Source organism: Aethalodelphis obliquidens, unplaced genomic scaffold (genome assembly GCF_003676395.1).
Source record: "Aethalodelphis obliquidens isolate GAN/ISIS:26980383/991018 unplaced genomic scaffold, ASM367639v1 scaffold14, whole genome shotgun sequence".
Taxonomy (NCBI): Eukaryota; Metazoa; Chordata; class Mammalia; order Artiodactyla; family Delphinidae; genus Aethalodelphis; species Aethalodelphis obliquidens.
The window spans coordinates 36,020,390-36,046,194 of record NW_020837958.1 but is presented as its reverse complement, the minus strand read 5'-3'; the positions used below and the strand labels follow the sequence as shown (position 1 = coordinate 36,046,194).

The window sequence follows — 25,805 nt, the reverse complement described above, 5'->3', positions numbered from 1 at the left end:
TGAGTCGCCCAGGGAATGGTAAAAGACAGCCTTGCCTTGTCTCTCTAGGATAGGTGCCTCTGAGCTCAGCAAAACATCAGGACAGGTCCAAAAGTGAGGGCCCCTGGGGCTCCGGCCAGGACAGCTACTTTCCTCTGAGAGGAAGCCAGGCAGGCAGATTCCAACTCCCCATCCGCAGGCAGCTCAGCTCAGTCTTGCAGCCTTTTTGTTGGGGATGGCCCGACAGAAGAAAGGGGCTCCTTTCATAGCGAGATTCCCCCGACACCCCTACCCAGAAAACCAGGAGCTGAATGTCTCTGATTGAACTGGAATTTGTCCATATCAAGTGTTATGGGAAAATAAATAGAGCCTTGGCTGGAGCTGAGAGTCTTTTTGTGAATGCAGAGCTCTTTGCTATAGTGGGATTTGTGTTCTGCAATTGGATCTATGGCCACAACACCTACTGGTCCCCTCATCTCTCAGAGATCTTCCTCAGCCAGACTGATACCATCACTGCTCTTAAGCATGGGGCAAGGTATGAGGCCAACCCCACTCCCTGTAAACACCCTGTGAGTTTCTGCAGACTGCAGACCTCTGGGCAGTTTATCCCGTTTGACCAAATGACTTTGAGCAAGTCACTTCCTACCTCTAAGCCTCAGTTTCCACATCTGTAAAATGGATGCAGCAAGATTGCTTATAAAATTGGGCTTTGTAAACTCTGGAAGGCTATACCAAGGAAAGGTCATTATTAATTCTCCATATAGCCAACCTCCCCTGCCCCACTGACCCATCTAGAAAAAACTATAATATAGTTGTTAAAAGCACAGGTTTTGGAGTTTGATACACTAGGTTTGAATCCCTGCTCTTCTACTTACTAGCTATGCAACTAGTAAGTTACTAAGTTACTTCGCCACTCTGAGTTTTAGCTCCTCATCTAGAAAATGATGCTAGTAATGTATCTACCTCTCAGGGCTGCTGTGAAGATTAAATGAAATAATAATACACATAGCACATTGTGGCATGTAGTAAGGGCTCAGCAGAAGGTAGCTACCGTAATTACCTGGGACAGTCTCAGGATTGCTGAGCCTCAGAATGGGCCCTGGCCTATGCTTCCTCCAAGCCTCCCTACAGACCTGAGCATCTCACCCCCTCCTTGGAACCAAGGCCTCCTGGGGTAGCAGCTGGCCTCCTCTCTTCCTCTCTGTGGTGTCTCTGGATTCTGAATTTACCATGTGAAGTAAATTCTGCTTTAAATTCTGTTTTAAATTCTGTTCTAAAATCCTAACATCCTGCCTTGGCTGTTATAGAGGGTATGTCCTGGAAAATTATGCTAGATAAGCTGATGCTGCTTCAGTTAGGATTTTATTCATGTTGTTCTTATTATAAGTCACAGGAAACCCAGTTGAAAATTTCCTAAGCAAAAATGAAAACTTTTTCCTCCTGAAACTAACACAATATTGTAAATCAACTATACCTCAATTTTTTTTAAGAAAAGGAAAACTGTCCCCTTAATTTAAAAGTGCAGGGGTTTCAGGCATGGCTGAATCCAGGGGCTCAAACAACATTAACACTGTCTTTCAACTCTGAGCTGATGCCACTGTAGGCCGGCTCTTCTAGTGTGATGGCTGTCAGCAGCTCCAGGCTTATAATCTGTTCACCTAGAAACTCTCTTTTGGGTCTTCAGGTAACAGGGAGACCTTTGAGAATGGTCTACAGGATGAGTGCTGGGGGTGAGAGTCCAGAAAAGTAGATGAGAAGATCAGAGGAGAAAGAGGAAATAGTCAAGGAACTTTCATCCCCCTGCCCTTGCTACCCATGCATATTTTGCTCTGACTTTGCCCTTGGGCACACACTGGAAGTAATGGCCACTGCCCGGCTCACCCTTCACTCACCATCTCCATCCTTGTAGTTGCAGAGTCCCCTTCTTCCTCTGGTGCCCTTAGTACCACTCCAAATCCCTCTGGCAGGAAGATTCTTCAAACAGCTGTCCCCTGCAGGTGTTGTATGTCTACCAGGATCTCTGGCTACACGTTGCCCCCAAGTTGACACCCAGCCCTGAAGACGGTCGACTTTGGCAGGTTAACGCAAAGACAAGCGTTACTTCTGTCTTCTTCCTTCAGGGTAATTGCCAGTGTCACCATAGCCTCATAAAACAAGACTGATGGCAGCCCCGCTGGTGTTTTCCAAAGTTGGCTGGGTCTTTTGGATCCATTCCTGTCAGCAGTGATTTTGTTTCATTTCCTGGCATGAGAACAGGATGTAATCTCAAATAAGATAGCAAAAGAGGACAGAAAAGTGTGGGGGGGAAATCTCAGTATCTCAAGTGAGAATGTCTGGTGGAAAGAGGCTTGGCACTGAATCCCGGCTCTGCTCCTTGCTTGCTGTGGGACCATGGCCAAGTTTCTGCAGCTCTCTGAGCCTCAGTTTATCCATCTGGCCAGGCTCTGTGTGGTTTAAATAGGATAATATGTAAAGCAAAGGGCCTGGCACAAAGTGAGCCCTCGATAAATATGAGCCCTGTTCCTCTTTCCTTCCTCTGTCCAACATAGGTAGAGAACCTGGAGAAAGGGCGAGAACAGAGGCCAGGGGAGAGCTCTACCGTCTGGAAACAGACCTGTGAAGATGGCAAACTTCTGAGAATGCGGCACAGCCTTGGCTTGACAGGCTGGCTCCAAATCCCTTTTCGTCACACCCAGCCAGAGGTAAGAGGGCTTGCAGGGCAGCTCAGAGCACCTGGTTACCTCTGTCTACCTCAGGAGCACGGAGGCCTCCACTGCCTTCCCCCAAAAGAACTAAGCATGTGGCTTGCCTGTGACAGTGACAGGTCAGTGGCCCTCACTGGGCAAGCTCTGGCTTGTGGGCAATGGCAGCAGAGAGGCCAAGGGCTCTGTGCTTGGGCGTGCAGACATCTACACACCACACACACTCACACTCACACAGCATTCACTGACCTATATTCACACAGCTCTGTACTGCCTGGGGAGATAAGTCCTTGTGATTATTTTTAAAGGTTTTATTTGGAAACAATTTCAAACTTACCAAAGTTTGCAAAAATAAAAGCAATACAAAGAACACCTGTATATTCTTTAACCAGATCATTAACATTTTACTGCATTGGCTATATCATTTGCTTTCCCTCAACACAAACACACAACAAACACACCCAAGCAAAACACTTTTTCTAAACTATTTGAGGATAAGCTACATACATTATGACCATTTACCACTAAGATTTCATTATATATTTCCTGGGAATAGGAATTTTTCTCGTATATAACACTGCAGATATAAACCTCATAAATTTTCATTGATACAATACTTTTATTTATTATTGTTCGTGTTTCAGTTTTGTCAATTGACCTAATAATGTTCTTCATGACATATTCCTCTAGTACAGGATCCAGGCTAGGGTCAGGGGTTGTATTTGTCATGTCTCTTTCTTTTTCTTTTTTTTTATAGATTATTTTAATTATTTATTTTTGGCTGTGTTGGGTCTTTGTTGCTGCGCGCAGGCTTTCTCTAGTTGCGGCGAGCGGGGGCTACTCTTCATGGCCGTGAGTCGGCTTCTCATTGCGGTGGCTTCTCTTGTTGCGGAGCACGGGTTCTAGGCGCTTGGGCTTCAGTAGTTGTGTGCGCGGGCTCAATAGCTGAGGTTCGCGGGCTCTAGAGCGCAGGCTCAGTAGCTGTGGTGCACAGGCTTAGTTGCTCCACGGCATGTGGGATCTTCCTGGACCAGGGATCGAACCCGTGTCCCCTGCATTGACGGGTGGATTCTTAACCACTGTGCCACCAGGGAAGTCCCCTGTCATGTCTCTTTAGCCTCGTTTAATCTGGAACCTCTCCACAGTTTGCTTTGTCTTTTATGACACTGACATTTTTGAAGAATACAGCACTCCATCTTTTTATTAAATAACTGTTTTTTTTAATAAATATGAGCAATTTCATTCTAGAATTCCATCTTTTAGGATATGGGGGGATGACATTCTGGGTACCAATAATTCTGTTACTTAGGGTCGCTTCAAAAAAGAGATGCTATTCTTTATTTATTTATTTTTATAGTCAGCCATCTTTTTTGAATCTTTTTTTTTGAATTTTATTTAATTTATTTTTTTATACAGCAGGTTCTTATTAGTTAGCCATTTTATACATATTAGTGTATATATGTCAGTCCCAATCACCTAATTCATCACACACACACCCTCAACCCGCCACTTTCCCCCCTTGGTGTCCGTATGTTTGTTCTCTACATCTGTGTCTCTATTTCTGCCCTGCAAACTGGTTCATCTGTACCATTTTTCTAGGTTCCACATATATGTGTTAATGTACGATATTTGTTTTTCTCTTACTTCACACTGTATGACAGTCTCTAGATCCATCCACATCTCTACAAATTACCCAATTTCACTCCTTTTTATGGCTGAGTAATATTCCATTGTATATGTGTACCACATCTTCTTTATCCACTCGTCTGTCGATGGGCATTTAGGTTGCTTCCATGTCCTGGCTATTGTAAATAGTGCTGCAATGAACATTGGGGTGCAAACGTCTTTTTGAATTGTGGTTTTCTCTGGGTATACGCCCAGTAGTGGGATTGCTGGATCATATGGTAATTCTATCTTTAGATTTTTAAGGAAGCTCCATACTGTTCTCCATAGTGGCTTTATCAGTTTACATTCCCACCAACAGTGAAAGAGGGTTCCCTTTGCTCCACACCCTCTCCAGCATTTACTGTTTGTAGATTTTCTGATGATGCCCATTCTGACTGGTGTGAGGTGATACCTCATTGTAGTTTTGATTTGCATTTCTCTAATAACTAGTGATGTTGAGCAGCTTTTCAAGTGCTTCTTGGCCATCTGTATGTCCTCTTTGGAGAAATATCTATTTAGGTCTTCTGCCCATTTTTTGATTGGGTTGTTTGTTTTTTTAATATTGCGCTGCATGAGTTGTTTATATATTTTGGAGATTAATTCTTTGTCCGTTGATTCGTTTGCAAATATTTTCTCCCATTCTGAGGGTTGTCTTTTCATCTTGTTTGTAGTTTCCTTTGCTTTGCAAAGGCTTTTAAGTTTCATTAGGTCCCATTTGTTTATTTTTGTTTTTATTTCCATTACTCTAGGAGGTGGATCAAAAAAGATCTTGTGGGCTTCCTTGGTAGTGCAGTGGTTGAGAGTTCGCCTGCCGATGCAGGGGACACGGGTTCGTGCCCCAGTCTGGGAAGATCCCACATGCCGCGGAGCAGCTAGGCCCGTGAGCCATGGCCACTGGGCCTGCGTGTCCGGAGCCTGTGCTCTGCAACGGGAGAGGCCACAACAGTGAGAGGCCCACGTACCGCAAAAAAAAAAAAAGATCTTGCTTTATTTCCCACTGACCAAAACTTTAAGTATTTCATGGAATAAATAAATAAATGTTCTACACTAAGAAAAAAAAAATCTTGCTGTGATTTATGTCAAAGAGTGTTCTTCCTATGTTTTCCTCTAAGAGTTTTATAGTGTCCAGTCTTACATTTAGGTCTCTAATCCATTTTGAGTTTATTTTTGTGTATGGTGTTAGGAAGTGTTCTAATTTCATTCTTTTACATGCAGCTGTCCAGTTTTCCCAGCACCACCTATTGAAGAGGCTGTCTTTTCTCCATTGTATATCCTTGCCTCCTTTGTCATAGATTAGTTGACCATAGGTATGTGGGTTTATCTCTGGGCTTTCTATCCTGTTCCATTGATCTATATTTCTGTTTTTGTGCCAGTACCATATTGTCTTGATTACTGTAGCTTTGTAGTATAGTCTGAAGTCAGGGAGTCTGATTCCTCCAGCTCCGTTTCTCTTTCTCAAGACTGCTTTGGCTATTCAGGGTCTTTTGTGTCTCCATACAAATTTTAAGATTTTTTGTTCTAGTTCTGTAGAAAATGCCATTGGTAATTTGATAGGGATTGCATTGAATCTGTAGATTGCTTTGGGTAGTATAGTCATTTTCACAATATTGATTCTTCCAATCCAAGAACATGGTATATCTCTCCATCTGTTTGTATCATCTTTAATTTCTTTCATCAGTGTCTTCTAGTTTTCTACATATAGGTCTTTTTTCTCCCTAGGTAGATTTATTCCTAGGTATTTTATTCTTTTTATTGCAATGGTAAATGGGCATGTTTCCTTAATTTCTCTCTCAAATTTTTCATCATTAGTGTATAGGAATGCAAGAGAATTCTGTGCATTAATTTTGTATCCTGCAACTTTACCAAATTCATTGATTAGCTCTAGTAGTTTTCTGGTGGCACATTTAGGATTCTCTATGTATAGTATCATGTCATCTGCAAACAGTGACAGTTTTACTTCTTCTTTTCCAATTTGTATTCCTTTTATTTCTTTTTCTTCTCTGATTGCCATAGCTAGGACTTCCAAAACTATGTCGAATAATAGTGGCAAGAGTGGACATCCTTGTCTTGCTCCTGATCTTAGAGGAAATGCTTTCAGTTTTTCACCACTGAGAATGATGTTTGCTGTGGGTTTGTCGTATATGGCCTTTATTATGTTGAGGTAGGTTCCCTCTATGCCTACTTTCTGGAGAGTTTTTATCATAAATGGGTGTTGGATTTTGTCAAAAGAATTTTCTGCATCTATTGAGATGATCATATGGTTTTTGTTTTTTGATCATATGGTTTTTATTCTTCAATTTCTTAATATGGTTTATCACATTGGTTGATTGGCATATATTGAAGAATCCTTGCATCCCTGGGATAAATCCCACTTGATCATGGTGTATGATCCTTTTAATGTGTTGCTGGATGCTGTTTGCTAGTATTCTGTTGAGGATTTTTGCATCTATATTCATCAGTGATATTGGTCTGTAATTTTCTTTTTTTGTAGTATCTTTGTCTGGTTTTGGTATCAGGGTGATGATGGCCTCATAGAATGAGTTTGGGAGTGTTCCTTCCTCTGCAATTTTTTGGAAGAGTTTGAGAACAATGGGTGTTAGCTCTTCTCTAAATGTTTGATAGAATTCACCGCGAAGCCATCTGGTCCTGGGCTTTTGTTTGTTGGAAGATCTTTAATCACAGTTTCAACTTCGTTACTTGTGATTGGTCTGTTCATATTTTGTATTTCTTCCTGGTTCAGTCTTGGAAGGTTTTAACTTTCTAAGAATTTGTCCATTTCTTCCAGGTTGTCCATTTTATTGGCATAGAGTTGCTTGCAGTAGTCTCTTAGGATGCTTTTATTTCTGTGGTGTCTGTCGTAACTTCTTCTTTTCCATTTCTAATTTTTAAATAACTGTTTCACTGAGACATAATTCATATACCATACAATTTACCGCTTAAAGTGTAGAATTCAATGTTTTTTAATATATTCACAGAGCTGGGCAACCATCACTACAATCAATTTTAGAACATATTGATCATCCCAAAAGAAACTATGTACCCATTTCTTTTGGGCAGTCATTCCCCATTTCCTCCTAAACTCTCCAGCCCTAGGCAAGCTGTCATCTACAGGTTCTGTCTCTATGGATTTGTTACATTTCATATAACTAGAATTGTACAATATATTTTCTTTTGTGACTGGCTGCTTTCACTTAGCATGTTTTCAAGGTTCATCTATGTTATAGCATGCATCAGTATTTCATTTTTTTTATGTCAAATATTACTCCATTTTATGGATTTCTCACATTTCGTTTATCCTTTCAACAAATGATGGACATTTAAGTTGTTTCCACCTTTTGGCTATCGTGACTAATGCTGCTGTGCACTTTTGTGTATGTGTTTTTGTATGGACTTACGTTTTCATTTCTCTTGGAGTGGAACTGCTGGGTTACATGGTAATTCTATGTTTAAACTGTTGAAGAACTAACAAACTGTTTTCCAGAGTGGCTGCACCATTTTACATCCCTACCAGCAATGTATGAGGCTTCCAACGTCTCCGCATCGTCACCTACACTTGTCCCTTTGATTATAGCCATCCTATAATGGGTGGGTGTAAAATGATGTCTCATTGTGGTTTTGATTTGCATTTCCCTGATGACTAAAGATGTTGAGCATGTGCTTATTGGCCATTTGTTTATCTTCTTTAGAAAAATATCTATTCAGATCATTTTCTCACTTCTAAACTGAGTTATCTATTATTGGGTTGTAAGAGTTTTAATATATTCTAGCTATAAGTCTCTCATCAGATATATGATTTGCAAATTTTTTCCCCATTCTATGGGCTGCCTTTTCACTTTCTTGATGGTGTCCTTTGAAACACAAAAGTTTTTAATTTCGTTGGTGTGAAAGTTATTTCTCTTCCCTTTTAAAAAATGGAGTATTTCTCATTTTGTGTTTATCCAGTTTTCTTGTATTGGGATTGAGGTTATTCATTCTTGGTCTGAGTACTGTGTAGGTGATGTTATGTTCCTCTCAGGGTATCACATCTGGAGCCACATGTTGTCCATCTGTCTTCTATTGAAGATGCTAATTTTGATCATCTCATCAAGGTATTGCTTGATTTCTTTACTGTACAATTACTGGCTTTGTTTTTTTCCTCTCCCATTCATATTCTTTAAAAAAGCACTGGGAGTTCTTTTCCCAATGGTGTAACAAAATTCTTTAATAAAACTTATAAAAATGAATATTTAAGAATAGTTTTTTCAGCTTGAATTGTTTTCCTTTTCCACTCCCAAAGAAAATACAAAATTACCAGCACCCACATATACACTCAAAACTATAGTGATATTCTCTACACAGAACTACTTTAGAGTTTAAATGCATGTAATACTTTTGCAAGTATTGCGAGTTTGGTATGTTTTGAAAAGAGTAATTTAATTTTGGGGTGTCAGGAAATGGGTTTTGTCAAAGTCCATTGCCGGCAATGAGCAGGCCTAATAATACTGGCACAGAGCATTAACTGTACATCTTATTAACAGTGAGGTGAATAACTTTGAATAAGTTTTAGAGAAATAAAAAAATAACTGGGATTGGAAGTTTGGGATTGGCATGTATACATTACTATATTTAAAATAGATAACCAATAAGGACCTACAGTATAGCACAGGGAACTCTGCTCAATACTCTGTAATAACCTAAATGGGAAAAGAATCTGAAAAGAATACATACATGTATATGTATAACTGAGAAAAAAAGAAGAAAAGAAAAGAATTTTCAAGTTTATCAGTTACGCTGCAGTGACGCAATGAAGACGTGCTTTTTGGTTCTGCCACATGTTGTTTGAAGGTGGGCAGGAGGCACCACTCTACTCCATCCTCAATATGGAAAAGAGAGTGTGGTGAAGCACATGCTGTTTTCTCAAAATGTCAATCTAGAAGGGACCCAAGTCTCTCTTGGGTGACCAAGAGTGACACACATTTCATTGCCCAAAAATGAGTCCCATGGACACATTCAATTTTTTTTTTTTTTTTTTTTTTGGTTGTGCAGCATGCTGGATCTTAGTTCCCCCACCAGGTATCAAACCCATGCCCCCTGCAGTGGAAGCACAGAGTCTTAACCACTGGACCACCAGGGAAGTCCCTGAATGCATTCAGTTTCAAACTCCATGAAAGTGCAATAGCATGGCAAGATCGATGTGGAATACTTGTGAAAAAACATACATCTTCTATTGAATATAAAAATGTTGAAATATATGAAAAAATAAATGTCAGTGATATAAGCGATCCATGAGGAATGTCAAAAAAAAAAAAAAGTAAACACAGGATAGACTCTCAAGCAGGTATTTCACGTACCATAAAGATCGCTTCAAACTAAGGAAAACCATAACAGAATAAAATTCTGTCTTAAGTTAAAAAAAAAAAAAAAGGATGAAATTCTCTCTTTTCAGACTGTCTACACTCCACTAGCACATTTCGCTTTGAGTTCTGTGCTCTCTGAGGCACATGATGGTCAGACCCACCTTGGCCAGGTCTATGTCCTCCTCTCTCATCAGGGACTTTGTCCCACTGACCACAAGCCTCATGCAAATTACTCATTTTTGGAACCTGAATTCACACCCTGACAAAGTGAGTGTGTTCATCGGCCTTACTTGCCTACGGCCCTGGGCACTGCTTCTCTGGGGTCAAAGGTTGGACTTCGTCATGCTGGAAACATCAAACCTGAGATGAGCAGCTCTGAAGAATGTGTGATTCTGAGCTCAGCAAGGAGATGTACTGCCATCTTCATACATCAGAGGCTGAGGACTGAAAATAAGGAAAGATGATGGATTGACAGGTCTCTGTATATGGGTGCTGTTTCTGATCTGAGAGAGATAGTCTTAGGAGATTGGAAGAACACATTTCTCCTTTCCAGCTCAGGAGAATAAGGGTTTTCAGAAGGTCCTGTGGAAGAACCCTAGTCAGGCATTATGGCCTTTCATTCCTACTTCAAGCTCCAATTCTTCTGGTTCTAGAACAAACACATCCTACTAGAAAGCCTGAAACTAAAGGATTCTCTATTTCAGTGAAATGGGAGAAACTAGCAGAGTACGAACCCATTTTTTAAGTGTATCTTGGATTTAACTTCTCTAGTCTGAAGTGGTGGAAGATGATAATGATGATGATAGTTAACATTTATTGAGCCCATACTACATTCCAGGTAGTTTTCTAAGAGTTTTCCATTTGTGAATGCATTTATTCTCACAACAACCCTATCCAGTAAGTACTATCTTTTTCTTTATTTACTATATGAGGAAACTGAGGCACAGAGAGGTCAAGTAACTTGTGCAAGGTCACACAGCTATTAAGTGGCAGAGCTGGGATACAAATCCAGGTACTGCAGAGGACATAATGGGAGTCTTGGAGAAAATGAACATTATGAAACATAAATCTTTGAGAAATCTTTCACTAAGATAAACAGAAAGAATGCATTCTCAGAAAAGTACATTAGGAATACTGAGAGGGGGAATATTGGGTGAGTCATGCTGCTTGAGTCCCCTTAGTTCCTCGTTGGAAATCCCAAGTGAGGGTTTACCAAGCCTCTTATAGTTGCACCCACATCACTCAAAACTTCAGCTTTGGTGCCTGATGTGGCTGCTAAAAGCTGCCTTCCTCAAGCCAAGTCACCTGGACCTAACATTGGGATTCTGAGCACATATTTTTCCTTTGCCACCATTACCATCTGGCTATATTGTCCACAGTTTTATGCAATGGACAGACATCATTTACTGCAGCTGCACTGGCACTGTGTAACGATGACCAGTTTGTGGTCATGCACAGTGAGTTACACACAAGGCTGCAGAGGGCTGAGCCCAGCAGGCCCGGCCAGGGTTCACCACAAGCTCACACTCTTTACCACCACACTCTTCTGCTGGCCATGACTGTGTCAGTCACACATTGCTGGGTCTATCCTCCCTGGGGCATTGGTTCCATTTTCTGCTCAGAAACTATTAATTATTTTTCAACCACAAAGTGTATAATAAGGCAAAGATAGCACCAAAGCTCAGATTTGAGGTAGGTTTGTATTTCTGCTTTTTGCGCTGCACAAGGAAAAGACAGAAAACTCCAAACTATGCCTCAAAGTTATCCTTCAATCCTAGGTAGGATAAAATATAAGATCATAAGACAGTCCAAGTCAGTGGGGTGTGTAAGCTCTTTAAACGACACTTGGTGAAAATCACACAAGATTACAATTTGGGACTGATTGTTCCCCTGCATTCTTTTTTTTTAAATTTATTTTTGGCTGTCTTGGGTCTTCGTTGCTGTGTGTGGGCTTTCTATAGTTGCCACGAGCGGGATCTACTCTTTTGTTGCGGTGCATGGGCTTCTCATTGCGGTGGCTTCTCTTGTTGTGGAGCACGGGCTCTAGGTGCGCAGGCTTCAGTAGCTGTGGCTGGCAGGTTCTAGAGCGCAGGCTCAGTAGTTGTGGCACACAGGCTTAGTTGCTCCGCGGCACGTGGGATCTTCCTGGACCAGGGCTCGAACCTGTGTCCCCTGCATTGGCAGGCAGATTCTTAACCACTGCACCACCAGGGAAGCCCCCCCTGCCCCCCCTCATTCTTTCAAGTCCTTTTTCCTCCTGTCTCAGGAATATGTATCCAGCCTAGCATGGTGCCGAGACCATAACAATGAATAAATGAATGTGGTGTGTGTGTTTGTGTGTGTGTGTGTCTTTGGACATGGATGTGATTCAGAGAATTGTTGATAGTTTGAAAGGACCTGAAGATCAATGACTTCTCACCTGGTCATTAGTCATTAGGCCAGGCAGAGGGAAGGAAAAGACCTAAACAGATACATTCCGAGGGCTGTTTGAAACAACATGCAATCAGTTGTCAAACCACAGCCCTAGTCCCCAACATCCCATTGGTAACATTTTGTCTTGAATTATGAGCATTTAAGCTCCAAGGTTACTTAAGCTCCAAGGCAGTGGGATGACTGAAACACAGGTGGATTCCATTTACAACCACTAGGTGGCACCTGTTCTAGGAATTGCAAAATGGCTTGTTCACAGGCTGGAGCTTTCGTCATCCTGGCCTGAGCCAAACTGTCAAGTTCCTGCTGGGTGGGCAGAGGAACTTGCCAGGGCCAGTGCTGCCAGGCTTGGTTTAAGGAGCCAGTGCCCTGGGAGGGGGCTGGATTCATGATTCCAATGATGAGCTCACCCTATCTAGAGTAGCCGCTCCCTCCCACCACCTCCTCATACTCTTATCTTTTCACCCTTTTTAACTTTCTTTATAGCAGTTATCACACTTGACTTTACTATATGTTCGTTTATTTTCTGTCTCCCTCCACTAGAATCTAAACTCCACAAGAGCATTTTGCTCATTACAGGATCACCGGTTCCTCAATACCTAGCACTTGGTAAGCCCTCAGTAAACATGTTGTATAAATGAATGAATGAGCAAACACGTTAACAAAGAATTATTAGTAACTAAGGTCTGTAGTCCATTCCCCTAATGAGATACTCTGAAAACCAAGCAATGCTGAGTTATGATCATTGTTTATAGTAGGTGGGTTTAATTTGTATCCCTTTTATTCAGCTAGAGCAACCTGCCTGTGAATGAGTGGTTTCACTTTCTAAATCTGTTTCAATCCTGTGTTCCCTGGAAAGTGATCCCTGCTAAGTAGGTATGTCTTTATAGCTGTCAATCACAGGAGCAGCCTCGCTGGGCCATCAAGCCCCAGATGTTGGTCTCCTGTAGGCGGATCAGGACTGCCTGAACGGAGAAGGAAGCATGTTACCACAAATACCCAGGACACCCCTGAGCTGGGTTCACAAGCCCCTGGAGTAGAAGATGACACAGGGAGGAAGCCTCTCCAGGGCTTCTAATTTCCCGTGGTTGGGCTCCTAGCGGCAACACCCAGGACCTGGATTTGGAGGCAGCTGATGGCTTGCCTAGCAAGAAGGCCACAGGTAACAAGGCTCCCTTGACTTGGTGAGGAACTGCTTTACTCCAGCCTCACCTAATCCACGTGCCTCCCAAATACTGACTAAGAGTAATGTAGACTTGGGTAAGGCTCCTGGGATCCATCCTCCCGCGTGAAAAGAAGCAGAGATACTGACAGCCCCAGTAAGAGGCATGTCTTCTGAGTTAAGGAGGAGATCGAGGTGTGCAGGAGGGAGCCCAGGGTTTCCCGGTGCACAGGCCCACTGGCTGCAGTGGTCTGCAGTGGTGGGCAGCATGCAGCAGCCCTGGTGCATCTTCCTGCAAAGATCCACAATTCCTTGCTCTGTGCGGTGCAGCTGCTGCCTTTCCCAAGTTTCCACATGACAATTATAAAATCACCTGCAAACCTAAATCCAGTGAGTGCCTACAGATGACACACTCAACAGCTCAGAGAATGATTCAGAGGAAGCAATCTTCCGAAGTGAAGATAATCATCCGTTAGTGTGAAAAGGCAAGCACTCTTTTATTAGCATTGGAAGCTCAAGGGAAACGTGGCTGAAGCCATAAAAGCAGCACTTCAGTAAATGGCTCAAGAACAATATCCACAGCTGGAGGGAAGGACATGTACAGATTCCTCTCCCACTCAGAGTTCTACCACAAAACTTGTTCTCGCGGAAGGAAGGCAAAGCTCAGCTCTGACCTCTTCCTGTTTACTTCATCAACAGCTCCCCCAGAGTTCAGAGTTGACTGGTCTTCTTTTATCTACCTACTTTTCCCAGGTGACCTCAACCCGTCTCATTCTTTATTCTGTGACATTAAAATTAATATTCCAGCCCTGAGCGCTCCTGGGACTTCATAGAACCAGTTGCCTATTTGAACTCTTTATTTGGATACTAATAGTCATGTCATACTTAGAATGGCCAAAATTAAACTCTTGATCTTCTCTTCTTTTCCAGTGTCTTATCATTGCATAAGAAAGCACCCAAAGCCTAATGACTAAAACAACAATAATCATTGATTTTGCTCACAAGGCTGTCATTTTGGTATGGCTCAACAGGGACTGCTCAGTGAAGCATCAGCTGGAGAATCCATTTCTAAGGTTAGCTGGCAAGTTTTGCTAGCTGTCACCTGGGAGTCAGCTGGGCTGTGGGGAGGTGGGGAGGTGGGGAGGGCTTGGTTTCTCTTCACGAGCTGCTATGGCTTCCTCAAGGCACGGTGACTGAAGTCCCAGTGAGTTTCCCAAGGAGACGAAGTGGAAATTGCCAGTATCTTAAGTCCTGGGCCCAGGAACTAGTAAAATGTTACTTCTGCCATATAAGATTGGTTAATCAGTCACAGATCCCAGGTTCAAGGGGAGGGGCAAAAGGCCCCCAACTTTGCATGGAAGGAGCATCAAAGAAGTTGTAGACAGGTTTTTAGATTGTCACGTGTCCCAAACCTGCTCCTCCTGCAGTCTTCTCCATCTACCAGTTATTCAGACAACTAGGGGTCACCTTCAGTTGCTGTCCTTCCCTTCCCCTTCCACCCAATCACCAGCAAGTTCTGGTGACTCTCTCCCAAAACATGTCCAGAATCCTTCTGTTCTCTCCTCTCCACTACTCCCGCCTTACCCAGACAACCTCATCTCTCACTGGATGGCTGCTTGGTTGGTTGCAGTAGTTTGTTAACTGTTCTCTGCCTCTGTGCCTGCTTTCTAAAACCTATTCTTCATACAGTAACCAGAGCTATCTTTTAACAACAGAAATCAGGTCACCTCACTTTTCTGTTTAAACCCCCGCCAAAAGCTGCACGACATATTTAGAATTAAACCCACAACGCTCATTCTGAATTCCAAAGCCCAGTGTGCTCTGGCTCCTGTCCAGTTCCCTGGCCTCATCTCATACCACTTGCCTTCTCACTAGTCTATGATCCACACACACGCTTGTTGCTGCCTGATAGCCTTTGCACCTGGCTTTCCTCTATCTGGAATGTTCTTCCCCCTGATTTGTCCAAGGCTGGTTCCTTCTTGCCATTTATTTTTCAGTTGAAATACCGTTTACCTAGAGAAACCTCCGCAATTCCCAATCCTAAAGAAGCCACACCATCATCTGTTATATTAACCTATTTTAATTTTCAACATAGCACTTACTACTAGTTGATACTTTCCGTGTTGATTTGTTCATTGTCTCCTCCCTCTAAAATGTAAACTCTAAAATGACAAGACCTTGTCTGTCCTGTCACTGTGCATCCCTCGGACCTAGAACAGTGCCTGGCAAAGAGCAGATGTTTGATAACTATTTACTGATTTAACAGGTAGCGACAGTAGCCCCTGCCATCCAGTCTTCCAACAGGACCACAGAGTCTCTCAGAGTGGTTGATGGGTATAGAGAGGAAGCTTCAGGAGGGCCTCAGTGGCTCATGCATGGCCCAGCTCCTGAAGGATGCTTCACAGAGACCAGGTTTATGCAGCCTCCTTCCAACCCCCAGTGTACCGCCATCCCTAGCCTTCTTGTGAAACCAGCAATACAGAATCAGACAGTCCTAAGGACAAAGTTACTAACATGCTTGGACGGGCTGGCGCAGTTCTGCTGCCATCGGTCAGGTCATTAACTCACATTGTATTACATTTGAATTTTCATCTTAGGGTCAGACTCAGAAATGTAAGCCAAGTTCCAGCATCACCAATTCCAAGTACTTGTATTAATGATTATTTTTTAAAATGAAGATGCTCAAATTTTTGAAGAGAGACTTAGAAATGGATATTTAGGACCATCCAAATAAATTTTTTGAAGTTTGATTGGGCTTTTAAAAACTCAATGTTATTAATAGGTTAAAAAACAAAACACTGAGGTGAAAAGAGAATTCAACAATAAATGAAATAATCTTTGTTTTCTTCAAAAATGTTTGTTAATCTTTTTTTTCTTTTGGTACTTTGGTGTAGAGAATTGATTGTGTGCAGAGTTAGTTTGCTACTGAAATAAAACACTAGGGTTGTGTGTAGTCAGCCCATTCATTAGGGAAATGGCAGCTTGTTTGACAGAAGTCTTTTTTATTCACTGTAATGAGATTTTTGCCTATGGATTTCAATTTTTAAAAATTCAATAATATTGAAAAATCAAATTCCTGTGGGAGAAAGTGACTGTGAGGTCCCACTGTGCCGAGAGAAAGTGAGATGATTCTGCGGTACTAAGAGGCCGGGATTTGTGTGCTTCCGGCAGTGGGTGACCATTAAGGGCCTGAGACCACCCTGAGCCGTGCAGCCCGTGCCCCTGGACCCCAGTCAGGCTCTGAACTTGGCGAGGGGAAGGAAGGCAAACATGACAGGCTGGTCTGTAACACGTCGCACCTGGACCTCGCACGCCCTGTGCTGGGAAGCCCACGGAGGAAGGAGAACCCTTGGCGGTATTGACTCGGGGTGTGTGAAATCTCCTTTTCATGATGGATGGATTCTCATCCATCGAGGAGATCACATCCTATCTGAACTCTCCAGGCTCTACTGCAGCGCCCAGAAGAGTGGTGCCCTGAGGGCACAGCTGAAGGTGTAAGACAAGCACTGTGCATTTGCTCTGAGGTGGAAACTGGCAACAGGGAAGGCCATCGATAGGTCTACATTACGATGTCTGTGGAAGTGCTTAGTTTCTATCTTTTTATTTCTAATTCCTTCTGCTGTAAGTAATTTCTAGTGATCACTGCTTAGGACTCAAGCTTCTGGGATCAAACTTAGGTCACACAGGCTGGAGAAGGCTGTGGAGTCACCGAGTCCTCCCAGGTCCCGGGTGGGTAGATGATGCCTGGAGGACTCTCCCTCCCTCCCTCCCCCCTTTCCTGCTCTGCCTGGTCGGAGCCGACACCTGAATGCAGAGGGCTCCCTTAGGGAGGACCATGCTGGAAGAAGCTGAAGTCTCAGACAAGGCAGCCCCCTCAAGGAGGAGTGAGGACCAAGAAGGACACGTGCATCTCACCTGAGCTGACTGAAGTCCCGCTCAGCCAGCCCTTGACATATCCAAGACATGTGCCCACAGCAATGAGAAGCGAGTAAGACTCAAAGCCGTTCTCAGTCCACATCCACAATGCTGGGAAAGAAAAACCAAGTTCAATTTACCAAAATATCTGTATTATCTATAAAAATTGAACTCTAACCAGGCACTGCTACTAGAGGCAGCGTTATCCGGCTATGCTGGCTGCAGAAGCAGATCGCTGTGTTCCACCAGCCCACAGCCCAATGCTGTGCTGAGTGGCACGTGGGCAGGCTCATTTGTAAGGTCTCAGAAACCTGGACACTTTGGAACGGAGCAATCGGATGAAGGATCTTGGAAACATTTCCCGGGACTCCTGGGCTGTGTACTTGAAATAGTTCTGGGGGTGGGCCAGAACGTCAAACAGAGCCTTGATCAGTTTCTTATCCTGAAAAGAACAGAATTTTGTTACTGGGCCAAAATATTTTAACATTATGACATTTTGCCAATGGAACTATAATGTCCCACTGTTAGGCGGTAGGTTGATCAGCTGAAAAACGCTTTGTGAAAATTGTCTCCTCTGATTTTTATCTTTTTTAGTCCCAATTTTTGTTTCCTAAGTATCTATAAAGAGCACAAATTACTTTTATTTTAAAAATTTAATGTGTAAAAAATTGTTTTTCTAAACCACGTGGTAACTTTGGAATTTGGGGAATATTTATAGCGTTAGTGATATGGCAAGCGTTTATTTATACTTAAAAGTATCTAAAATTTGGTGGACTTCAGGCTGGAAGGATGAGCAAGGAGCCAAGAATCTTCAACTATTTGGAGAATGAACATGGAAACATGAGTTGCCGCTGGCTTGGATTTCTGATAAACAAGTTTCCCTCTGCTTCTCCACACATTTCCAAACTAAAAAATACTACTTTATTTGACAACACTAAAAATGGCCCCTTGAGTTTTTTAAAAAAAAAAACTAAGTCTGTTGAAGATATAAAACTGACCTCAGCCCAGAGCAGGCTCAGTGTCTGAAAGGTAGCAAGAGGAAACCCTTCCTCGGTGGCACCTGGCGAGCCCTGTGGGTGACTGCCGTGGCCACCTCGGGTGCATACTCACCTTCAGTATTTCCTGATGGTTCTCTGATGCGTAGAGCCTGCCATCTCGAACTATGTCTTCAATGAGTTCCTGGTAGTCCTCTGTTTGAATAAAGGACATATTTTGCATTTGTATGCTTTAGTTCTTTCCAGGCTGACGCCTTCATTTTTCAAATAAGGTTCTGAGAAATGCCCCTTCTGTAGCTGCCATCAGAACAATGACCTCTCTGATACTAAGAAGGCAATCAGAGAGAACTTCCACAGACTCACCCGCTACCTCCTCTCACCCACCAGCATCTGCATCCATCTCTCCTGTTCCTCCCTCAGATGAACCTCTGTATATCCAGCCAAGACCCATCCCTCCACTTTGCTTACCAGCTCCATGTTCTCTCACCAAATCAAGGACGTTGTTCCACTAATCCTGCCCTTCCTTTCCTACGTGATGAAATTTTCTCTCTGCTGGTCTTTCACACCAGCATGCAAACATGCTGTTGTGTCTCCAATGTTTTTTAAAAAAACCCTCTCTAGATCTCATTTCTCCCTCCAGCTTCCATCCCACGTCTCCGCTCCCCTTTGTAGCAAAACTCCTTGAAAGAATTGTCAGCACTCACTATCTCCAATTCGATTCCTTTCTTTCTCTCTCACACCCATTCCAGTCGACTCTGGCCCCCAGCACTCCTCCAAAACTGCTTGTTGGGGGTCACCAGTGACCTTCATGCTGCTCAACTCTTAGTCCTCACCTTCCTTGATGCATTCAAAGTCTAGCCTATTTCCTACAGTCATAATTCAAATCAAGCATATGCAAAACACAATCTTTTTTAAATTCCAGGCAGAGAAGAATGCCTCTTTGTATGCATATTATGTGCAACAAATCCAAACAAATCATAAGAACATCACTGGAACTGTGTGGGAGAAAAAGTCTCTCCTGCTCAAGTGATGGGAAATGGAAATTCATAGGGTAATACTCATAATTACTAATTTAATACATGTACAATATCGCTGGTCCTCTATTCATGTGGTCTCTTTCTTCTTATCCTTTCATTTTCGTGAATACAAAATCTATAATATATGAATGAGGGTACGTTTTCTTTTTTTTAATCTTGAATTCCTCTACTGCAGAGTCTCTACCTCAGAGAATTAGCTCCTTTTGATGAGGAGTTCACCATTAGGAACGCTTGTCACTGTTCTAGAGAGCTGTTTGCCACTATCCCAAATGCTTCCAAACCACCGTCTTTTTAAAAAATCTTTCCTCTGCTTTTAAGAACTACAGTGTTGGGCTTCCCAGTGCCGGGCACAGTGGTTAAGAATCCGCCTGCCAATGCAGGGGACATGAGTTCAAGCCCTGGTCTGGGACGATCCCACATGCTGTGGAGCAACTAAGCCTGTGTGCCACAACTGCTGAGCCAGCACTCTAGAGCCCGCGAGCCACAACTACTGAGCCCGCATGCCACAGCTGCTGAAGCCCGTGCGCCTAGAGCCCGTGCTCCGCAACAAGAGAAGCCACCGCAATGAGAAGCCTGCTCACCACAACGAAGAGTAGCCCCGGCTCACCGCAACTAGAGAAAAGCCCGCATGCAGCAACGAAGACCCAGTGTAGCCAAAACTAACTAACTAACTAAATTTATTAAAAAAAAAAAGAACTACCGTGTCTCCTCACTTGCTCCAACTGTCATGAGAAAAGCGCTCCAGTGTTGTAGGTAAGAACTCAGGAGTCCCAAAGACCCCTGCAACTTTGTCCTGCTGTGCTCTCAGGCAGTTACTTAAATCTCTAAGCCAGAGTGGCCTCATCTGTAACATCAGGAGAGTCGTGTCCACTGCATGGGTGGCTGTGAGGAACGTGCCGTGTCAAGGGCACTTGGCACATGCCTGGTCCTCATAAGCTCAGCACATGTTAGCCGCAGCTACGGTGCTCCATGCTCTCCAGGCCAGTGGGCTAGTCTGTAGCAGCCTCAGCTGCCCCTTCTCAATGTGACTGCTGTTCTTCTGGGCTTGGAACCAGATATCAAAACTGTCTGAAATATAGGTTGAAAGAAAAAATTAAATAGGCTCTGGTGAAGAGCTAAAAGGCTTCTGCACGGCCAAAACAGCAGTTTTCAACTATTTTCTGCTGTGACAGACACAATATTTTTTTAAATTGGGGTATTGTTGTTTAACAATGTTGTGTTAGTTTCTACTGTACAGCGAAGTGGAGTTCCCTGTGCTATACAGCAGGTTCTCATTAGTTATCTATGTTATACATATTAGTGTATATATGTCAATTCCAATCTCCCAGTTCATCCCACCTGCACCCTCTCTTCTCCCCTTGGTGTCCATACATTTCAGACACACTCTTGTGGGCCTAACCAGGGTTATATGTCATTTCCCCTGGTTCAAGCTACAACCCTTTGTTTGAATTAAAGAAAAAAATCAAGACGTTTTCATGTGTCACAGAGTTGAGAACAGCCTGACCGAAATGTGTGAACTTTGGTGACATTTGTTCTGGAGTCTCTGTGGCTTTTTGGCTCCTTCCTGATCCTAGATGGGGGAGGTTGTAGGCTGGCTGCCTTTGGGGAGATAAGATGCTCTGAATCCCAGCAGAGCCACCTGGGAGCCATGTGTGTCCACCTAGGAGTCTGATACTAAGGGCCCTTGTCTTAGTGTTTGACATGGTTTCAGGCACCAGGATGATGATTCTAGAGTTTGTCACATGTTAGAAATAAACTATGTGAGGTGTTTTTAGGAACTCCATAGAATATCGTCTTTCCAAAACACCTACTTTTCACACCTGTCTGCCTAAAAACCTTCAGTGGCTCCCTTTAAGATTAGGTCCACCCTTCTGAGCTTGGCACTCGAGACTCTTCATAGCCTAACCCCACCTGCTTCTAATCTCATCTCTCACTGCTGAGCCCCATGCACCCTACCAACTGGCAAAATCATTAGCCCCCAACATGCCAGGTACTCCATCCTTTGGCCTATGTCATCCTCTTTTCCTGAGTGTTCTTCCTCCCATTTATAAGAAAACTTACGTATTCTTTCAAGACCCAAATCTCTTGAGACTTTGCTCTATTCTTTCCAAAAACCCATGCAAAATGAATGGCTGCCCCTTTTTCTGTCTCACACAGAGCCTTGTACATGCCCCGTTGTAGCATCTATGACACCATATTCTTTTTTGTATCTCTGTCACTAACCGTGTTGTCTCCAGCACCTCACCCAATACCTGGCATACTAGATGCTCATTAAATATTTGTGGCATGGATGAATGAATAAGTTCACGATGAACAGATAACTCTTCCCTGCTAGGTTATGAGGTCTTCCAGGACAAGGTCCAGTTCATTTTGTGTTCCTAGTCAATGTTTGTCACCGAAGTCTCAGAGCTTGCTAGGGCCCCAGGGCTCACACAGGCCACCCCTTCGTTTAACGAGAAGAAAATGAAACCAGGGAAGTCATCTAACTTGCCCAAAGTTACACAGCAAGTTAGTGGCAGAGACAAGACCAGAACTCAGGTCTTTTTCCTCATTCCCTGGGATTCTATATAAAAAAAGCTGCAATTGCAGTAAGTTAATACTTATTGAGTATTTACTATGTGCCACACACTGCACCAAGTCCCTTATGGATCATCCTATTGAACTCTCACATTAAGTCTAACGACTATCCTTATTTACACACTGAGAAAATGAAGCTAGAGATGGTAAGTAACATCCACAAAGTTGCAGAAGAGATTAAACCCAACCTGGCTGACGCCATCGCCCATGTTCTGACCCACAAAACTATGCTCACGTTCATTTACTTTCTAAAACATCTGTTCATCCTTGTAGTCAGTATCCCCAAATGCCTGTTTAAACCTTGGCACCTGTGAGTCAGCGATGTCCTTTCTCCGTATCCTGCCTGCCTTTCTGAGCATGCGTGCTTGTCAGCAGTCTACCAGCTGGCCCAGGAGTTGATTCTGTTCAGAGCAGAGAACCCTCTTACACGTGCTGCAGCCTGGGCTTCACAGTGCTTACCATCGTACGTCACATACGGGACCTGGAACCCTCTGGCGCTGTTCCCTTCATTGGACTTAAACTGAATCCACAGCTTCTTGGATCTAGAGGTGAAGGCGATGGGGCGTTCGTAGGTCTGGCAGGTTTCATACGTTGTCACAGAATTGGACGAAGCTGCCAAGGGAAGTTGGAGGGGACGGGGGTCAAGACTCATCATTGAGCCTGCAGATAATGAACACTCATCTTTTCAAATACTCACACCACAAAACAAGTTATGTACAAGGGCTCTTCAGGACCAGCTGAGTCCTCGTAAGGGCCACAGTCGTGACTGTGGGCCCCAGGGAAGGCTAACTGCAAGGCCCATGGCTGGCAAATGGCAGCAGCCCAGGCTGCAGCACTCACTGTAGGAGCTGAGGTCAGGGCTCTCACATTGCAGGGCCAACCTGCTGCAACCTGGTAATAATCTCCGCCATTCACTGCATGGTTCCTTACACCAGGCAGTGTGCTCTGCACTTTATAGACTTTTATCTCACTTAGCCCCCACCCCCCAAAACCAGAGGAAGTTGGTGCAGTGGTTATCTCATTTACGGAGAAATTAATTACTTGCCCAGGGTCACACAGCCAGTATGTGGAAAGATCAGGATTCAAACCCACACCTGACTCCAGACATTGTAACCACTAATAAGAATGGCGAATACTTAAGTAGTATGCGTCATTATTATTCTAAGTGCTTTACAAATAAAAATGCATTTATTCCTCATGATAACCCTATGAGGTAGCAACTATTATTATCCCCATTTTAACAGATGAGCACTCTGAGGGACAGAAAGTTCCCGAACGTATTCCCAAGATCATAGAACTAGTAAGAGGTGGAGCTGGCATTCAGATCCAGGCAGAGCCCCCTCATGACACTGCCTCTAAGCTGCGTTGGTGACAGTATCCTTTTATGGACACTGGGTCATGCATCAGGATGGGAGGCGGGTCCCTCCTGGCTGGACCACGCCCTTTGTCTTGGTCAGTCCCTAAGCCATGAGTTGCTTCCCAGGGTGAGGCAAGTGTCTGGGGTCCTGGAGCCAGCCCTGCATGAGCTTCACTGACACTCTGTGTCCTTGTGGAAGAGGGTTCCCAATGAGCACAGAGGGAAGACTGACCTTCAGGATCGCTTCCTCTAGGGTTCAACAGGAGGCCTCAACCTGTGGTTTTTGTCTAAATTTTGTTTTCTTGGCAAACTCTAGAAACTCATGTCCCATCTCTGTTCTAATACGAGGTGGCATTCTAGGCCTGCTTCTCCCCTTTAAAGCCAGGCATAACCAACAAGGACCTACTGTTTAGCACAGGGAACTATACTCAATACTATGTAATAACCTATAAGAGAAAAAAATCTGAAAAAGAATATATATACATATATATATACACACACACATATATATGACTGAATCGCTGTGCTGTACACCTGAAACTTACATGATATTGTAAATGAACTATACTTCCATAAAAAATGTTTTAAATAATAAAGCCAGGCAGCGTGCCATCAGGCTTTCCAGCTGGCCTCAGAAGGGGAGAGGAGCAGACAGGTGAGACGCACCAGTTTTCCGCATCACCAGGTAGTCTCCACAGTCATCCTCTATGGGCAGGAAGATCTCAGGGACCACAATCAAGATGCGGCGCTTGGGGGGTGGGTTGATGGTCCAGGTACATTCTGTGTTGGCAGGGTAATTGCCTGGGTAGTTTGGGGATTCGATGTATCCAGTGAAATCACCTAACTCCCCTCCACATCTTCTGTCTGGAAGAGGAAATGCCATGAGTTACCAAGGCACAGCACAGCTGTCATAATGTCATGGTCAAAAAATAATAATAACAATGATGTCATGGCCAGCCCCCGCTTGGCTGAGGAGAACCCGATTGCCCCCGGAAATGACATCATCGCAGGAATGAGTCTGCCCTGTAGTGCCCACAGCCCCCACTGGGAGCCCGACTACATTAACTTCCCACACAGAGCCCACCCCTCTGGGTTCCCAGGGCATCATTTTCTCATTAACTTGAAGGCATTCAAGGTCAGGGACAGGTGTTTGTGAAACAAAAGGATAACTTTAGTTTTTACTGTTTTGTTTACAAAGTCCAAGTGCCAGGAGAATGCATGGCACAGAACTTGTAGGTCTGTCAAAATAGGGAGAATAGAGCTTACTGCTCAGCAAAGGATATTTGACCCTTTCCTAGAGATCTTTGATGAAGACATGACAGCCATACTCTTTCACTTTTCTCTCTGGTCAAGACCATGTTTTATTTTTAAGTGGGGAAGAGAATGCCATTCAGCTATCAGTCAGTATAGGGCATGCTGGATACTCACCTCTGGCACCAAAGGCAAGGAGCATACACACTTGTGCGTACACACACACACACACACCACCTCAGCCACACTTCACTCACTGAATCTCCATTCATCCAACAAATATTCTTGCCCTAAAGGAGCTTAATGTTTAAAACTGTCAGGTGAACCTGTTCAAGAGAAGATGTTGAAGGATTACCTTTGGCCTCTCTAGTTGTAACTGGGATTTATTATTCCCAGTAGGAAAAAAACACACAAAAAAACAAAAAAAGAGCCTTTTGTTCCTGGAAGAGAAGAGGGAGAGGAGAGAGTCATGGAGTCAAGAAAACTGTCTCCGAGCCTGATCGGCTACCTGAGGAACTGTGCCATGCAGCTCCAAGGACCAGGGGTGGGAAGGCAAGGAAACATTTCATCTTGACGGGGAAAAGAATCTTCTTACACTGTGAACTTCCCAAGTGTAATCTACCAACAGACTAGGATATTATGAGTAGCAGTAAGCTTCTTGTTAAGGCACGGGGAGGGGGAAGGGTAAGCTGGGACGAAGTGAGAGCGTCGCATGGACTTATATATACTACCAAATGTAAAATAGATAGCTGGTGGGAAGCAGCCTCATAACACAGGGAGATGAGCTCGGTGCTTTGTGACCACCTAGAGGGGTGGGATAGGGAGGGTGGGAGGGAGGCACAAGAGGGAGGAGATATGGGGATATATGTATATGTATAGCTGACTCACTTTGTTATAAAGCAGACACTAACACACCATTGCAAGGCAATTATACTCCAATAAAGATGTTAAAAAATTTTTTTAATTTAACGAAAAAGAGACTAGACAGCTACTTGTGAGGATGTTGTTAAAAGGGCTTCGTTGGGATAGAGAGAAAACCAGATAAGCTTCCAGTCATAAATTCAAGTGATTCACTGCCCCCTTCAATCCCCTACTCTTCCAGTTTGGGGAGGCCTCTTGCTCCCCTACATTGCTGAACCAGCTGAGGTTGTCAGCTGGCCTTTACTAGAGAATTTTACACAATAGTTAAAAACAAAGAAGCAAACAAACCAAGTCCAAATAGCAAGTCCTTGAATGATTTACCTCCCCATTCCTACAGAATACAAACTAAGCTCCCTAGTCTGGCAGTCAAGACTGTCAATGAAAAAACGCTGGGCTTCCCTGGTGGCGCAGTGGTTAAGAATCCACCTGCCAATGCAGGGGACACGGGTTCGAGCCCTGGTCCAGGAAGATCCCACAT

General features: G+C 43.6%; 1 protein-coding gene across 3 annotated transcripts in view; it reads right to left on the bottom strand.

Moving 5' to 3' along the window:
- Positions 1 to 17,324: 17,324 nt before the first annotated feature.
- Positions 17,325 to 25,805, bottom strand: part of SCUBE2 (signal peptide, CUB domain and EGF like domain containing 2) — a 64,279-nt gene continuing 55,798 nt past the window's right edge. For 2 of the 3 annotated variants that reach the window (XM_027115434.1, XM_027115435.1), the window contains 4 exons: positions 23,822 to 24,019; positions 22,258 to 22,410; positions 18,300 to 18,379; positions 17,325 to 17,631 (listed from right to left, as the gene is read on the bottom strand). In XM_027115434.1, the coding sequence (XP_026971235.1) occupies positions 17,479 to 17,631; positions 18,300 to 18,379; positions 22,258 to 22,410; positions 23,822 to 24,019 (584 nt within the window). In that variant the 3' untranslated portion in view covers positions 17,325 to 17,478. Of the gene's footprint in view, positions 17,632 to 18,299; positions 18,380 to 22,257; positions 22,411 to 23,821; positions 24,020 to 25,805 lie in introns of those variants that run through there. The other variant, XM_027115436.1, reaches the window with a different exon arrangement.